The 17,917-nt window shown below is 36.5% G+C and overlaps 2 protein-coding genes across 8 annotated transcripts; both read right to left on the bottom strand.

The window, feature by feature from the left end:
* Positions 1-810: 810 nt before the first annotated feature.
* LOC121636377 (poly(rC)-binding protein 2) lies at positions 811-13,491 on the bottom strand. Of its 7 annotated transcripts, none has more exons than XM_041979852.1 (13): positions 13,291-13,472; positions 11,924-12,047; positions 10,738-10,761; positions 10,616-10,648; positions 10,328-10,444; positions 10,125-10,256; positions 9,843-9,971; positions 9,529-9,603; positions 8,830-8,871; positions 7,660-7,759; positions 7,209-7,261; positions 5,831-6,000; positions 811-2,390 (listed from the first exon to the last, which is right to left on the bottom strand). In XM_041979852.1, exons 2-13 carry the CDS (start codon positions 11,990-11,992, stop codon positions 2,354-2,356), a joined length of 981 nt encoding a protein of 326 aa, XP_041835786.1. In that variant the 5' UTR covers positions 11,993-12,047; positions 13,291-13,472; the 3' UTR covers positions 811-2,353. The 7 variants fall into 7 exon arrangements, with proteins under 7 accessions (XP_041835786.1, XP_041835787.1, XP_041835780.1 ...); XM_041979853.1 differs by having other exon boundaries at positions 7,660-7,732; XM_041979846.1 differs by having other exon boundaries at positions 2,335-5,185; positions 13,291-13,491.
* A 600-nt stretch (positions 13,492-14,091) lies between these two features.
* prr13 (proline rich 13) lies at positions 14,092-16,797 on the bottom strand. The gene is made up of 4 exons (XM_041979854.1): positions 16,695-16,797; positions 15,592-15,660; positions 15,027-15,487; positions 14,092-14,435 (listed from the first exon to the last, which is right to left on the bottom strand). The coding sequence occupies exons 2-4, from the start codon at positions 15,605-15,607 to the stop codon at positions 14,397-14,399; spliced, it is 516 nt and encodes a 171-aa protein (XP_041835788.1). The 5' UTR covers positions 15,608-15,660; positions 16,695-16,797; the 3' UTR covers positions 14,092-14,396.
* Positions 16,798-17,917: the final 1,120 nt, after the last annotated feature.

Genomic DNA, 17,917 nt, shown 5'->3' with positions numbered 1-17,917 from the left:
CTGTAGCTGCTGTTCATGTCTGAGCATCAAACACACGTGATAAGAGGTACATGTGAACAAAGAAAAAGCAATATGTTTGCACCAGTACCGCAGCTGGGCTCATTTGTTGGAGACAGACTTTTCATCCCTACTTAGTATTACACTTTTAAAACAAAAACATATTTGAAAATCCCATTTTGGAGTCATTTGGATTGTATGTGGCATAAATAAGCATGCATGTGGGAAAAAAAGTATGTTTTTTTTTTTTTTTTTTAAACTCAATGGATATTTTTTTAATCAAATAATTTTTTGTGACCAGTCAAAAGGAAATATTAAAGCCATCCATAAGAGAACAGTGGCCAAAGGTTTCGTGTGCCAGTCTAAGTTAAATATCCCCTTTCAAACTTCTGCTGTGGATTCAATTTTTTTTCCCCCCCACAAATTTTTGGCAAAGGCATATTAAAATCAACTTATTAAATTCTGGCAAAATATTTTCAAAATTGTGGACACAACTTAAGTCTTAAAAATACTATTTTCTCAGCATTTAATATAAACTAAGATAACGGAGCTTTACAAACTCATTGTTGCTCAGATGTTTGCACTGGCACTGCCCTCATTCATTGGGATGTCCTCTTGCTAATGATAATTTTCTCTTCATGTGTGAGAACACCATCATGACAAACATAATAAGTAGAACTCTGGTGCTTATGCATTTGTGCCCTTTGACATTATCTGCTTAAGTTTTCTATGTAACAGCATATAACATCTAGTTGCAAACAGGTCACTCAATAAGCTTAAAAAAAAAACTATATAATGCATTTTTTTGTTTAATTTTGTCAAGTCAGGTGTTTATATTTTTAACTGACAATTGTAATGTATATTAAGACTATTTGCGCCCCAAGATTTGAAGCTAAAACATCCTCCTTCAGGGTAAAATGTTGCCAAAAAGCAAAACTACTGCCCTCTAGTGTCTTGATTTTGGAGGTACATGTTTGTAATGATGCTTGTTGAAACAACTCGCTTCTGAATTGACATGTTGCATTTTATACTGCATTATTCTAATTGTACAAAAAATATATTTAAGAAACAGTAAAAAATAAAATTAAAACTTGCATACTCTTAACGTCTTTTAATATACTTTTAAGATTTGGCAAAAAAAAAATTCTCGAGCGGATTTGTGGTTTGAGCATTTCACATCTTTTATTTCTGCATTTTTATTAAACAATGTTGTGGCACCCAGGTCTACAGTCTCCAAAAACGTGCACAAAAGTTCCTTTATTTCCTGCAAATAAAAAATAAAATAAGTTCTGACTTGAGCAAAGCAAAGAGCAGGAATCTAGTGTTAACTCACAAACTTTTCTTTGTCTAGTTCCAGAGCATCCGTGGTCTCACTTCTCAGTCTCATTACATTTATGAGACAAATCAGTGTCCAGGAGTTAGTCCCCCTTTGGTAGTTTTTTAAAAAAAAATTTATAATAATTTCTCCATTTTAAAACAAATATTCCAACTTTTTTTTTTTTTTTTTCCTTTAGTATATATCAGTCTATACAAAAAAAGCGAGGACAACCCTCTGCTTCTGATCCCTAGAGCCAAGCCCAAAACCCCCAAATATCAACACATGGGAGGGGGGACCAAAATGACATGTAGAGGACAGGAAAAAGTGACATGCCTTGTAATACACATTTCAAATTATCTAAATAAATTCATTTGAGTGTTAGAACCTTTGTCATAATAATATTCAGTGACAGTGCATGTACAGCTACTTATTCTTGTCAGTGACACAGGTGTAATCCAGATTACAAACACTTCAGTTGAAGAGGTGGAGCTGGAAGAGGGTGCAGTTTGCTTAAAGTAAATTTGGACATGAAATGGACAGAATGATTTATGAAACTGGGAGAAGAAAAAAAAGTTTACAAACAGAACAAAACAGTCACTCTATTCTTATGTTTTTAATATATATTTTTTTTATTTTTTCCTTTTTAAAGAAAAAAACTTGGCTGTACAGAACTAAATCTATTTGCCTAATTGGAGTTTTCCAACTCTATTCCTCTGTCATGGCAAAGAAATAAGAAGGGAAAAGAGAGAGATCCATCTAAAAAAAAACAAAAACAAAACAAAACAAAAAAAAAACTCTTATAACAAATCATTAAAATTTCCAACTTGACTCAAAAAGGGAATTAAAAGCCTGTTTTCTTCTTTTGACTAAAACCAAAACAAAAGAAAATAAATAATGACCTCTGCAGATCAAATTAGTGGCGTCCGAAATGAGGAAGAGGCAGCATGATATATAAACTCTGAAGTTGGATGGTTGCATTGACTGCTTTATGGTAGCCGATGATATAAAAGTGTGATTTAGTGCAGATGCTGTGTCTTATCAGTTGGCTGCCAATCCTGTGGCCTCAGAGGAAAGCCTGGAGAAACAGACAGAGACATCCAGAGACCAAGAAAAAAGAGAAAGGAAGGCATGCAATCAGACAGAAAAGATAAATGTCAATATCAATTACTGTACATTTAATATTTATAATAAACGTCTATACAAGAGTGTAATCTGAATTTATTAACCAGGAAAATTATGCTCTGATATAAACAGATATCCAGTTTGGGGACATCTACAGCAAGAGAGAAATTCTTAAAAACCAAGAACTCGTCAAAGCTGATATTTACTGGCTTTAGATATGGGGATGTGTTAAATAGCCACACACTGGACTAGAGGCGGCATACCACTCATGTTTAAAGGTAATTGTGAAACTCAGCTTTGCATAAACACTGCAATCTGGAGCAAACACCAGGTCTGGCTTTTATTTCAAGTAGGACTGCAACAAATAAAGCATTTTTCATTTGCTGCCTTACTTTAATTTATTTAGTTTATCATTCTTAGCGGGCCTTTAACTTTCAGAAAATAAAATAAATACCTTAAAGACAGGCCATAAATATGCAAATTTTAAACAGGTGAAGTAAACGCTTGCCTTTTTGTTAACTAAAACAATAAACCATAGCCAGTAGATGGTTTTGCATTTTGGTGTCATGTAACACTATAAAAAAAAAACTAACTTCCTGCCATCTCTGCTGTTTGCCTGGAACTTATAGGGATGGGAACTGACAAAATATTTAAAAAAAAGAAAAAGATAAAATATTGTCTTTAAGGTTTCTTATGGATCCAGATCTTTATGAGTTCCCTTAAATTCTCTTAATCCAACTTTCTAAGAAGAAGTACATTATACTAGTTTTTAGTACTTATGTCAACTCCATACAATGTAGATAAAATACAAGCCCAATTATAAAAGTAGGTTAGCAAGCAGCTTTACAATCCCAAATTGTTTTGATCTTCAAAACTCAAAGAATTGTTCTTTCTTTTTTTTTTTTTGCTCTTGTGACATTGTTCTTCTGTTTTCAGAAACAGATCTGGAATATTTTGTAAAAAGTGACCCATTAGGAACACATATCAACTCTGTCTCTAAGAACTTTCCCAGCCTGCTTTTCAGCTCTGATAAAATAAATAACCACTCAACCAAAAAATACCAATCAACGTATTTTGCAATAATTTAAGCAGTATTTACAGATATTATGTCTCAAAGTTAAAAATGACAGGATGTGTTAATTTTTAAAACTTGATAATAATGACTTGAACTTGGAGCAGGCCCATAAGCACAGCTAGCTTTCACTGGGCAGCGGGGCAGAGCTGAAAGGCCTAATTCTGCTACAGAGCAGAGATCTCGCTCAAGTGCAGAGTTGGCAAGACTGGTGATGTTTCACTACTGTGCAACTTTATGTTGAGTTTTTTTTTTTTTTTGCTTTTCAATGTGTGTGAACAAGGAATTTGTGGTGCGCCAGTGTTTAAAAAGTATGATCTCTGAGTCTTACATTCAGTACATTCTTGAGACCTGTGTATGACATTGTTAATTTACAACAGGTACTATTTTTTCCTGTAACTACCAGCATTGACAGCAGAACTGACAAATTTAGAGGTGTACGATATTGATGCTTTGGAAACTTTGGAACTGGCCCTAAATTCCCATCCCTACAAGTGAGAAGCAGGTTTTGTTTTTGTAATCTTTAATCAGAGTTAAACGTTTCACTCCAGTTTGCAATTTTTATGGTGGGCTAAGCAGCACTTTAATATTCAGACTTATTTTCTTTGTGCATGTTTTAAGAATGTGATCACATACAATAATTAAACACAAAGCATTTCATTATTTAATTGTTTCTTAATGGACTTGTTTTATGCTGAAGCCAGTGGGTGTTCTTGTATTCTTAAAATTAGCATGACTCAGAGAATGATTTGGTGGTTTTGATACCTGAGGGTAGATAAACCTTGAATTAAAGTTGTACATTTCTTACATTAGCTCAAAAGAAAAGTTATTACACTCCACTATGTCAGCCAACAACAGTCACTTAAAATTAGCTACAAACAAACTGATTAAATACAAAGTGACATCTTAAAGAGAGCTGCTACCTGAGCAGAGCTTACACAAACTGAAAAACACTTCAATAAATTAGTGAAATTATTCCCTGTCCATGCTAAGTTCAAGTCATTTAAAAATATAATGCACTCAACATGTCATTTCTTTAAGATAGGTAAAATCAAGCTACATTTTATAAATATGGCATCAACCATCTCTGATTTTGAAACGAGGGGCTGCTTTCTTTCATAAGCGAGGCATGGCACAGCCTGATACAAAAGCAAGTGCAGGTACAGACAACAAAGAGCTTTGTCCGCACTTTAGTAGTAGATGACTTATGTTTCCTTCATTAGTAAGGGGAGAGCCTTCGTCTTTTAGACTTGGAGCCCAGCTCGGGGGCGACTTTGGGCTCAGTGGGGATTGAGTGAGGGGTGTTACTCGCCCCGCTGACAACATGGAGGGCCAGGAGAGGCAGGGGCTTGAGACTGAGGAGACTCGACACACAGGCAGGAGAGCTGGGGAGCAGGGAATCAGTGGAGGAGGAAGAAGAGGAGGAGGAAGAAGAAGGAGGAGGCGGCCCTGGAGCCAACAAGGACAGAGGGATGGAGGCTGTGGGGGGCACCACACAGGAGGAAGAGGAAGAAGAAGAGGAGGGGAAGGAGGAGGTAGCAGCAGAGGAGGTGGTGGTAGTAGTAGTAGTAGTAGTAGTGGTAGTAGTAGTAGTAGAGGTGGAGGGAGGGCACAAGCTGGTCTGTTCAGGGTTCAAGGAGGAGGAGGAGGAGGGAGGAGGTTTAGAGGACTCTACACTGTAGAAAGAGAGACAAGGAGAGAGGGACAACACAGTCGGGATGGGTCACAGGGCAGGCTGGTGAGCAATGGGTGGGGGGAGGTTAGGGGTAGGAGGAGGGTTGGGGTCAGGTGTGGGGGATAAAAATCACTTAGGGGTATGACTAAAAGGCAATAAGTTTTCATTAAGATATAAATAAAAATTAAAGAAAAAGGATTTAATCTGTAGTGATGGATCAATGTGGGAGCAAAGGGCAGAAAAGTGAATTAACACAAATACAGAGCTAGCAAAACAACTCCAAGATGATTAGCAAAACTTTAACCAAAAAAAAAAAAAAAAAAACCTTCACAGAAAATATCTGTATCTGAAAATGAATCAGAACTAGACGCAGGAGCAGCTTGGAGAAAAGCTATCTGTTTGATGCCAATAAGGAACAGAAAATATTTCATTTTACTGCCGTTTTGTGATTTTAAGAAAAATTTGATCCAGCACAACAGCATCATACAGCAGTGTTAAAATCTAGAATTCCTATTTTCTTTTCACATTTAAAGAATAATATGTCACTTAAATTCCTCTGGCACAGACAAACAGCTTAAAATCAGACAAAAAATAAAACAGCAAAAGCTACCCTCTGATTTTCTTGCGCTCTTTTTGATTATCTCACCTGGCATTGATGAGGTACTCCGCCAGACTGATGCTGGCAGGTGAGCCTGTGATGGTAACCTGGCGGTCAGTTGATCCATCCACTGGGTTTGCAATCTTGATCTGGGCACCAGACATTTGTCTGATCTCGTTGATCTTGGCTCCCTGGCGGCCAATGATGCATCCAATAAGCTGTAGTGAAGAAGAATGGGAAAGTTAAACTAAAAACTACAACCAAAACATAAAATTTGCTTCTCATAAATCATTGTGTATTGTCATGGGGTTAGTGCATACCCTCTTAAGACAATGTCATGATTTCCATTAAAATGTCATAGGCATAAAGTTGTCACTGGAAACTCGCTTTGGTTAGAATGCCTGGAATATCATTTGTGAACACACACCACATTGTGGCAGAGTTATCTCAAGATCAGCTATGGCGGCCTCTCACAAATCAGTCAACACCACTTCAAATGTCATCGCTTAAGGAAATTAGACTTTACAAAGCTTATTCTACAGCTTGACAGCGGACTTAAAAAAACAGTCAAGGCTTGTCATACGTTGGAACACTATCTTATTAGCATCACCTCCTGTTACCTGTGCCTGCTAACATGGTAACCTGATCACCTTCTGTTTTGCTCTCAACAGTTGGTGAGAATGGTGAAATGTAATTAACAACAGTAAAAAAAAAATAGGAAAGTATAAACTGAAAAAAAGACCTTACTTTCAGAAAACGACAATAAGACAATCTTAGGTAACTATTCGGAGTCACACCTGGTCAGCAACATATCAGATCAAAAACAGTCCAGACTGAAACTTAAACCTGAGGTGCAGCCATCTATGATACGTTAATTTGCGCTCAGACTTTTGTCCTGTCTTTGGACAAAACAAAAAGCACTGTGAACTGACAAAGCACTGTGACTGAATTTTACAACAACACTCTCGGAACGACTTAGTACTCAGTACCTACCGATGAAGATAAGATATAGAATTAGCAAGGGATCTTAGTTTTAAAGAGGGAAAAATATATTCCGTCAGACATTAAACACCCACATAGGTTATAAAGGTAATGTAATTCATGTACCACTTAGAGTATAATATTATTTGGAAAGCCACTTTGTCTACTGGACCGCAGATAAAAGTGATAATTGAATGTAACTGCAACAGGTCTGGTAATATCACGTAAAAGGCAAAAATAACGTTTTAGGTACACTGAAAAGACTAAAATTACAAAAATTAGAACAGTCAACCACATTGTAAAGTAGGAAGTCGCAATCTCTACATCCACGGGACTGACTCCATTGTGAAATGTGACCCACATGCAGCTAACTGGAAATGGCACTAATGCGTCAGTTAATAAGCATGCCGTAACCTAGTTAAAACCAGTTTTATTTAACACTTACATCATTTGGAATGGTCATCTCATGAGAACTGGTTTGAGCAGAAGCATCTATCCCTAACAGAGAAAATGGGAAAAAATACATTCAATTAACAACAAAGCCACTTTGCAGAAAGATAACATACATAAATTAATTTGCATCAAATATCTACAGGAAGGTGCAACACTGGAGGTTTTTATGTCATAGAAATGATAAAAAAAAAAAAAGACAAATAAGAAGAAAAATAATCAAAACAATTTTACAAACAGTGTAATTTGTGGGGTGAGTGTCAGCTAGATCCAAGTGTTCATCTTTCAGTTGTCACCACCTTGATTTCTGCTGCGAAACTGCACGTTCACAAGTACTCTGAATGTGTTAAAATTTTATGTGTGTAGTCGGAGAATTTAAAAAAAATCTGAGCCTGACCAGTTAAACTGTTGCAGTGAAAGCCCATGGGCCTTGTTGTGCTGCATACCAGTGAATCCCTGGTTGCTTGGTGCAATGGGAAAAGGGCTCTGCTGCATAGCCAGCTGGTGAAGCTTGGTGAGCTGTGGAGAAATAGCAGCAGAGGAAGACTGTGAGAGTGAGAGGAAGAGGCAGGGAAAGAAATGGAGGAAATTGAAAACACAGGAAGAGGGAAAAAACAGAAATAAAATTTGCGGTCAGTACAGACAGCTACAAAAACCAGAATGATTTGGCACTCAGTTTTGTGGTGTGTGCATCTCTTATCTTCACACAAAAATCAACACCGATCACTGGTGTCTGATGGTCAGTGTGTTTTATGGCTTGTCTATGTGGGGTACCCAACAGGTAATCCTCTTAAGTGCAGGCTGCTTGTCTGGGTAAAGCTTTCTCACTACACAGCTTTCCTAACCAACACCAAAAAAATTTATTGAAAAGGTTACAAGTTAAAATTACCACTACAGCTACAGGAAATTGCATTATTATATCTCCATTATAAGGGAATTTCTGATTTAATACACAAAATTATTTACAGAAACTTCAATCACACAGCTTCAGAGCTTTAAAAAGATACATGATGCAACATAACCGTTGCATTATGTTTCTGATTGGTAGTTCCCTGCTCTGATACCAGCAGTGGCAGGTAAGACTAATCCTATATGGTCTATCACATCCAATGCTCCTGATGGAGCTCATTTAAAAACAAAAAAAAGAGGAAATTCATTTTTAATTAAGCAACAAGTGGCCAGTGCACAAAGTAACAAAGGGAAAAAGAGAACAATGTGTTTATCTAGGACAGACTAATGAATGACACGTGAAACAAGGCTGCACAAAGGGGAAAGAGAGAGAGTGGAAGAGAGAGACAGAGAGCAGCAGGGGTAGTTTATTATTCATGGTACAGTGGAGAGTCTGGACAAACACAAACAACAGATGTTAATTTGATTAACAACTGACTGTCGGTCAACAACAAACTACACAAATATGAAATAATGCGACAATGATCTCTAAAGGGTTAAAACAAATAACTTCATTATTGTAGCTAAGGGTGGGGGCAAGTTCAGCAACAGTTACAGGCTGCAAAACTTGATGTGGTCGGCTGAACATTTTGGAGGACAGTTTCTATTAAGGGTGGGAGAGGTGGTGGTGGTCGAGAGGGTCATGTAAAAATGTCTACTGCACTTACATCTGGCTGTGGAATCGCGTGCTGTCCTTGTACAGCATATGCCTGAAACATACGAAAACAAAGCTTTCAAAGGCCTCACATCCGATTTTGATGGGCAACTCCAACTACATCCCTCTTGATCTTTTCAATATCTCTTAGAGACTGCAGCACATCAGAGCTTTAACTGAATTTATATGCAGCATAACTACACTACACTGATGTCTTGTCCAAAATCTCCACATTTCTGGAAACAGAGAAATTCTTAGTGACATAAAAGCAGAATCAAGGAAAAACCAAAAAGGAACGGTCCCCCTCCCCCCCAAGAATAAAAGTATTTAGTAAGATAAAAGACCCTGTGATGTTAAGAAACAAGAACTAGAAAGCATTTAGGTTCAGTCCAACATTAGAGAAAAACAGGCCACTTTATTTCTTAAACTTAAAGCCTAACACCATGAAACAAACTCAAAGGAAAAAAAAATGCAACTAAAAAAGCCCCAGAGGAAACAAATTTTATGTTAACTGTCCTGCAGTTGTTCATGTTTCAACCATTGAGTAACCATTTTCTAAACTTGAACAACTATAGATTCTAGGCAAGTCGTGACGTTTTAAGCTTATCATTAAATATGGATCTCACAACAACAGAAAACAAACTGACAAATAATTAAGGGAATGGTTGCATCCCAAGAGAAATCTTGTGTCCATCTGATGTGTCATTTATACCTGTCCGCCTGCAAAAATGACAGGTGATCCTGAAGGCTTGGGTCGGTAGGGGATAGTGACCCCCTTAGGGGGAGACTGTACAGAAGACAAAGTATGTATTAATACATTAATATCTATGATAACTTTTACGATGCCTTATAAAGTAAATAATTAAGTATTATCCACAGTCTTATCAAATCTACTTTAAAACATATTTTATCTATCGCCACACAGCAGGTAAAAGCCCAGAGAAAACACCATTTTAAAATACATAATTCACATACACTGTAACAGCTGCAACTTCATTTGCTTCACTGCTTCCAGAGTCCACTTACCTCAAGCATGACCACACAGATCTGTTTTACACACTCAATTATTGACTGGGGAGTGCCAGCTATGGTAATGGCACGCTCTGTGGAGTTTGGTAGCATATCTCCTGCCACTTGTACCTGAGCACCAGTTGACTGCAACACACAAGTTGAGAAAAAATAGATCAATCTAGACTTACTATCCATCATCATCTGGGCTCAGTTATAGAAAAAAAAGATAATAGCTAATGCTGAAGAAAACTCCTTTGCTTTTTAGGATTTGTGCTGCATATAGTTAAATAATCACACCTCTCGAATTTCCTTGATCTTGCAGCCACCTTTCCCAATGAGGGAGCCACACTGGCTAGCAGGTACCACAATGCGCAGAGTCACTGGGGGCTTGCTGGTAGCTGTGCTGTTTGACATCGAGCTGCTTATATCCTGGAAAAAATATATAGAGTTAAGTTACGTCAATTTGTTGATGGGCTGGTCACTGCAAACTCAACACCTACCTCTTCCAACTTCTCAATGATCATGGAAAATGCCTTAAAGATGGCAGTGGTTGGACCTGCCAAAGTAATAATCCTCTCAGGACAATTGCCCTCGGAGATGTTGATGCGAGCCCCACTCTACAAACATAAAAGCAAAACACTTCAAGAGGTCCATTTGTCAAAGGGTTTAAAACCCTCCGTCAAAAAAGAGAGCTCTAAAATCTGAATTTGCAGCCTGATAGAATTGATAACATGACATGCTGTTGACATGTACCATAATTACAGCAAAACAGAGATCAAAGACCTCACCTCTTCTCTCATCTTTTTCACAGATTCACCTTTCTATTGGCAGAGATTAAAAAGTCAAATTCAGTATCACTTGAAAACAGGCTGATGTTTAAGTAATAAAAGACAATTTTTTAACAGTTTACCTTCCCGATAATGCTTCCAACTTCCTAAAACAGAAAAAAGAGGAAAAAAAGCTTGATTAGCTACAAACACTCAATTATAGATACAATATGATTTTACCCCACTAGGATATAGTTATTTATAAGTGCATCTTCCTCAGAAGATAGGTATTCTTATGGCCACTAAATGGATTCAATTATAATTGCTTCTTGGCCTCTCAGCTGTTTGAAAGGCTGCTGTTCAACTCAATGTGTGAAGTGTGTGGTGATGATGATCTTCTGAGTGCCAGATTGACCAATGACAAATGCCATGAGATGCCTCCTGGCTGTTAATTTTCCAAGTATGTGACAGTGATAAAATGCAAATCTTTTATCTTTTAAGCTGCTCTCATCATTTAGAGATATTAGGGAATAATTATCACAAAGAGAAGGATTCCCCAAGATTTTTGCTTTTCTCCCTGCTGGCCCCTGCAAAAGTGAATTTTACTAAGTTACTAAACTCCATTGATGATATGGTTTAAAGCTTTGCCTGTGTTATACTGTGATAGACAGATGGTTAATCCAATCACATGCCAAGTAATTTTTTTTAAAGTGCCTGCCCTTTCCCAACCAGTTTCAACTGACTACTTCCCAGATGGTGCTATGTAACAAACCAGCTGGTGTGTCAAGAGAAAGCAGGGAGAAATTTCCATAACTATGAAGTTACAATGGATATAACTGCTGATTTACTAGAATTAATTTGTTCTTTGCAAATACCAACTTTTAAGCACATCACATCAAACACTGATTTACACTTAGACTAGAAGTAATTACAGTCCTGCTGGAAGAAGAGCCAATAAAGTCATATATATATATATATATATATATATATATATATATATATATATATATATATATATATATATATATATATATATATATATATAGAGAGAGAGAGAGAGAGAGAGAGAGAGAGAGAGAGAGAGAGAGAGAGAGAGAGAGATAGATAGATAGATAGATAGATAGATAGATAGATAGATAGATAGATAGATAGATAGATTTTTTTTTTTTTTTTTTTATACAAGCTCCCATCAATTAGCCAATACCTTTAATCATCCAATACAAGCTCTTGTGGTTACTAAATACCTAGCAAAGGACTGTTTGCATAATTATAATAACAAAAACCACACACATATTACCATTAAAATTTCCACACAAGTAGTGACCTCACCTTCCCATGCATGAGCAACCTAATGGTAAGGGTGACATTGAGCCCGCCTTCAATCACACCGGAGTCCATAACTGCAACTGTAACCTTCAGTACAGAACCGCGGTCTTTGATCACTGAGATGGATCTAAGAGATATAGACAAAAATATACATCATTATACCCATATAATATGGAAATAAACATTATGATTCAGTTAATGAGAGAAAAACTATGTAAAGTGGCCTTTCGACATCATCCTAAGACATTGCAAATGAGATGAATTCTACCAATCTCCATCATTCAGGCAAGCATTTACTGTCTACATTCGGCTGACAGTATTGTATAACCAATTAGGAATTCACAGAAACTTCTTTTCTCTTTCTCTTTAGCCTTGCTGCATACAGACATAATGTTGCAAGGTCACAGATTAAAATGTAAACAATACATAAAACACACCGTTTAAGGGTCTCTGAATACCATTTATCCACCGAGTCATCTTACTACATCACCCTGATACTATATTTTTGTAATCAAATAACTATAATTCGGGCAAACTTGTATAGATACAACCGACGTACTTGATGTGTCAAACGTATAATATTATCCAACACAGTAAACACGATTTTAATTTGGAACAAACTTTAACGTGTGTGTATTCCGACTATGATTTGGTGGGGAGGGGGCAAAGGGCTGTTCTGTTTGATGTATGCAAGTCATCTGTCCTGAGGAAACTGATTAAGCACTGAATCCATCTAAAAGCAATATGAAAAACATAGGGCATATGCTAACAACGCCCTCATCGTTATATTTGAAACAAGTTTATAGTACGATCAATTACCAAATATTCACTTTTCAGGCCGACTGAATAGTTTAGGTAACATATATACAAACGTATTAAATGTAAAGAGAATTTTTAATAGCTTGATCTGGGGGCACTGTTTGATCTACAGTTGGACCTTTTATTTGTTAAAGCTAGTAGTGAGTATGTTAGCCAGTTTTAGCATTGTGGTTCCTCGCTGAGGTAGGAAAATGAATGGAACATGCCTGCTCTTCTTAGCACAAGCTAACTAGCTACTGAGCTTAATTCGCCGAAATACTCGTAGTTTATCAAATATTGGTAAGCCTTTATGAAAATGTATTTTGGTACTCTCTTAAACAAATACACAGGATAAATAGAGGGCATTAATTCTAAAAGTGACGTGAAATTATTACGTCGTCGCTACTAAGCTAAGCTAACCAAATCAGTCTAAACGGAGACTGCGTGCTCATCACCATGCGGCCTGTTAGCACGCTGCATAAACAGTGGCTAGCTACTGCGCGCGATTTCTTTCCGCTACTTCTGGTCGTAAAAACAAAGATTAAAAAACTTGGCATCAAATTAAAACTCACCTGATTCGTGCGCTGCTAAGTGATTGGGGGGAGGGTTGGGGTTGTAAGGGTAGAAGGGGAGAGGTTCGGGAGGGTAGAAACCCGGGGGAGAGTTTAGAAAGGACTCGGGGAAGAGGGAAGAGTGATGTGAGATCGAGCTCCACTCCTTTACACAAAGACAACAAAATTATAACCTCTGAACTTCCTCCCTTCACCAATCACAAACCCCCACCCTGGAGCAGACTCGGAGATACCCTAAATGCACGAAATTTCATACGAATGATCTTATCGCGCCACATGGCAGGTTACATAAAATGATATAATTGAAAATAATGGTTATTATATATGAAAACAAATCCCATTAGTCTAACACGCCAAAACAAAAAAATATGTTGTTGGAAATTATAGATGATATGTTTAAAAAGTTTTTTGTAAAATACAGTCATGATTTTTCACCGTTGGTGTATTTGTTCACAATAAACTAAAATAAAATATTAGATTAAAAAAAACACTAGTGGGCACGATGCTTAGTACAACTCAAAGTGAACTCAAATTTAATATCCTAGGAGTGACCACAGACTGAAGGGGGAAAAGATTTCTGCACCGTTAAGATTTATTTATTGAGCAGGTTTAACTGAACCTATACCTTTCAGAGAACTTACATACGATTAGATTAAATTCTGCATTAAAAATGCAGATTTTTTTGTAGCCATATACAGTAACCAATAACCCATTTTCATCAATACAAATCCTAGAATTCTCCACTTCTTCACTGCTGATTTTAATAAATAATAAAGAATATTTCCTTTCAAAACAGACTTCAAAATTTAGACAGTAGTGTATGGATTAGTATTAAGACAAAAACTCAAGCCAAAACTGCAGTACATTTAGATCATAAAAACAACATTCTAATGAAGTTGAATACTTACACTAGATTTATGTGATATTAACAACAGCTTGTGTCCATGTAATTTTAGTGTCATAAAGAGACAATGCAAGGTATAACGAAACATTGCAATTCTGCTGAAATACAGTTAAGATTTACTTTTGTGTGTTTATAGTTAATAATTGGGTTGCTCCTTTGGAAAGCAGCATTTCTGGGAAGGCTAGATATTGAGCTGGAAGCCTCAGTCACTACTGCTGCTGCTGCTACTGCTGCTGGAGGACTGTGAACACAGAAACAAAGATCATACAAATTGTTTAGGTACAGAATTTTTTGTTTTAAACAAAAATTAAATAAAAGCTAAATGTAAAACGCTGACAATAACTTCCCATTATTAAGAGAGTAGATGGTATCAAGCAATCAAAAAGCTGTACCAAAACTAACACTTTTTAAATGCAAAGATGGGACAGAATTTGTGTACATAACACACACACACACATACATACACATACATACATACACACACACATACATATATATATATATATATATATATATATATATATATATATATATATATATATATATAATTTTCAGGTTACGAAACATTCTTGTTTTAATTTACCTTAATATTCCTTAATTCCTTTATAATATATTCATCTTCAACAATAATACCAATCATATCCCTTACTGTAATGTCAATCTCTCAATGTGAAGTCATTTGTAGCTGACAAGCCGTGATGTCAGCTATTTAGTGACAGTGTGTGTCTCTGGTACTTTGGTATTGAAATAAAATGTTTGAGTATTTTAGTAGCAGTATAGGCCACTTTACACAACTTTACACTTTACATTCTTACTTTAAATCCAACCTCACCTTGCCATGTGTGTGGTGCCCGTGTTTGTGCCCCTTATGTGCTTTCTTCATCTTTTTCTTCATCTTCTTATTGGCTTTGTGTCCAACCAGCCCCATTCCCATTCCTGCCAATCCTCCAGTCATGGGATTTAACCCTCCTGGATAATGACCTTTGTGGTGGCCTTTATGGTGACCTCCTTTTGGAGAGTGTGGGTATGGACCTGGGTAAACACCTGCAGGAGGGACAGCAGGATATCCACCCGGAGCCATAGGATAAGGATGAGGTCCAGGAGCTCCATAAGGCATCACCCCTGGAGGTGCAATTGGCCCCATGGCTGGGTTCATCCCTGCTGGGTATTGACCAGCTGGGTATGCTGGGGGTGGAGCCTGGGGGAAAACACCGGGTGGAGGAACAGGGGGGCATGCAGGGTTGTAGCCAGGGGGGAAGGCAGGATTTGGTGGACCAACAGGGGGAGGAGGACCTGATACAGATTGCACAAATAGACAATGCCTCAGAATTCCTTTATTACAAAGTAGATTTAAAAGTAGTTTTATCATATTAAGCTGGTAATGTACGAAATCCTACCTTGATTTGGCCACATGGTTTTGTGAATTAATTGGATAAGACTACAACGTCGGGTCTCACACAAAAATCCTGTGGAAATAAGAAGATGGCAAATGCAGTTTAAACATCTGTGTTTAATGCTGAATTTGAGTATCTAAAAAAACTGAATAGTGGGACTTCATTTTGTTAGCCACTTTAAAATAACATTCACATATTTTTAAACAGGTCACACTATCCTCATTACTGCTTAAAAAACTGACCGTTCAACCAATATTTAAATTTATTTAAGTCAGTTTAGAAGATCTTCTATAATTTCAGTTAAATGGACAATTTTCTCCAGTTACTTAATTTTGTTGAATGAATGGTTCAAATCTTATAGATATTCATTTTACAATGTCACAGGAGAAAAGTCGTACATTTCCATATTTTAGAAAACAGAGAAATCTTTAGTGATATACTTTCAATTTAAGATTTTTAACCACTGGCAAAAACTGATGTTTCTGATGAGAAATTAAAACATAGAAGCTATACTGGATAACGGATATGTAACTTAATTTCACAATTAAATTATGTAGAAGTTAAAGATTATTATAGAAAACACAAGTATAAACATATTGCACAAGACACTTGGAACATACACAGCCAGTGTAGTCTTATATATCCCTTGAAGCTTTTATATATGCTATCAAGTCTTAAGTTATTATGACAAATTTTGTTATTATATTCTGTATACCACACTAACGTTAAAAACAGTAGAATGAATATTAGAAATATGTCAGGACAATTTAACAGCATCTCACATTTAAGCCTTGATGGCTAAACACTTCTTAACATTATGTCTTCTATACAGCTAAGGTTGGTGCTTTGAAATAAATGTAAACTAACTAGTGTTATGTTGTAGCTGTGTGTAGAAACTCAAGTCAGAAACTACGACGTAACACAACATGGCCTCTACACTGTGATCTACAGCAGTGTGTAATTTCGCATCACTTTCTCCTTTAAACTTTACACCAACTCAAAAGAAATCAATTTAACATTGATTTGACATGCACGATTGTTGTCAATCCATCTTATTCAGTCACACACATGCCTGTAATTGCAGCTTTAAGATATCTTCGATTTACCTGATAAACTCGCCTCTACAGCAACCGTTAAGGTAGTCAGAACTTCAGAGCTTCATGTTTGACTTCCGCATTTTGAGCTGCACGGAAAATAAAAGTACCAAGAAGCCACGCCCCCCGCGAGAGCTTACGCACATTGTTTGCGTAATGGCAAAAGTCCAGAGCAGATCTGCTAGTTTCTGTTAGACAAAAGACACACTATGTTGGACATTCACGACCATTCTGTGTTATGTTTTGGGAGGAAGGTGTCGGTCGGAGGTTATCAATGTTAAATTGATTTCTTTTGAGTTGGTGTAAAGTTTAAAGGAGAAAGTGATGCGAAATTACACACTGCTGTAGATCACAGTGTAGAGGCCATGTTGTGTTACGTCGTAGTTTCTGACTTGAGTTTCTACACACAGCTACAACATAACACTAGTTAGTTTACATTTATTTCAAAGCACCAACCTTAGCTGTATAGAAGACATAATGTTAAGAAGTGTTTAGCCATCAAGGCTTAAATGTGAGATGCTGTTAAATTGTCGGTCGGAGGTTATCAATGACACCCCCCCCACACACACACACATCTGACTGGAAAAATAGTATTTATACTATTTATATTTATACTTTGAAACCTACAAACACATAAAGCATTACATCATGATTTAAGAATTCTGCAGTTACACATACGTGCATGCTATCCAGAGCTTTATAAAACGTTCATAATAAGATACAGAATTGTTTTGTTATAACATTGTTTTGTCATAACCAAACAATAATTTCCATTTACATAACCAGACAATTATTTCGCAAATAAAAACACATCCAGCTCGATATGTTAAAATAGAGCAAGCAAAGTTGTATGTAAAGAAACTAAAAACTTTAATATTAATACCTTGGCATCAGAACTTTTGTGTAACACTTTATCATAGTAAAGAAAAAATGTAATGTTGTTAAGGAAATTTTATAATTGTGTCTTACATTGAGTCTTAATAGTGTAATGAGCCAGTATACCCAAAACTAATAATACAGCGAGAATGTAGCAGCTTAATTAGATTTTCTTATCTTTAATTTCACTGTTCATATTTTTTCCCATTTGTATTGGGACCAAAAAATGTAATAACAAGAAAATAATTATTTCACTTTCTTAAAACATTTTCTTTCTGGTTTGGCTTATTAGAGCATTTAAATATTCTAACACAATTTACTTATATTAACCTAATCTTTCACAAGTGATTAGTCAAAAG

The sequence above is a fragment of the Melanotaenia boesemani genome, chromosome 3 (assembly GCF_017639745.1).
Source record: "Melanotaenia boesemani isolate fMelBoe1 chromosome 3, fMelBoe1.pri, whole genome shotgun sequence".
NCBI lineage: Eukaryota > Metazoa > Chordata > Actinopteri > Atheriniformes > Melanotaeniidae > Melanotaenia > Melanotaenia boesemani.
The sequence above is the reverse complement of the archived record's forward strand: the minus strand, read 5'-3'. Positions and strand labels throughout refer to the sequence as shown.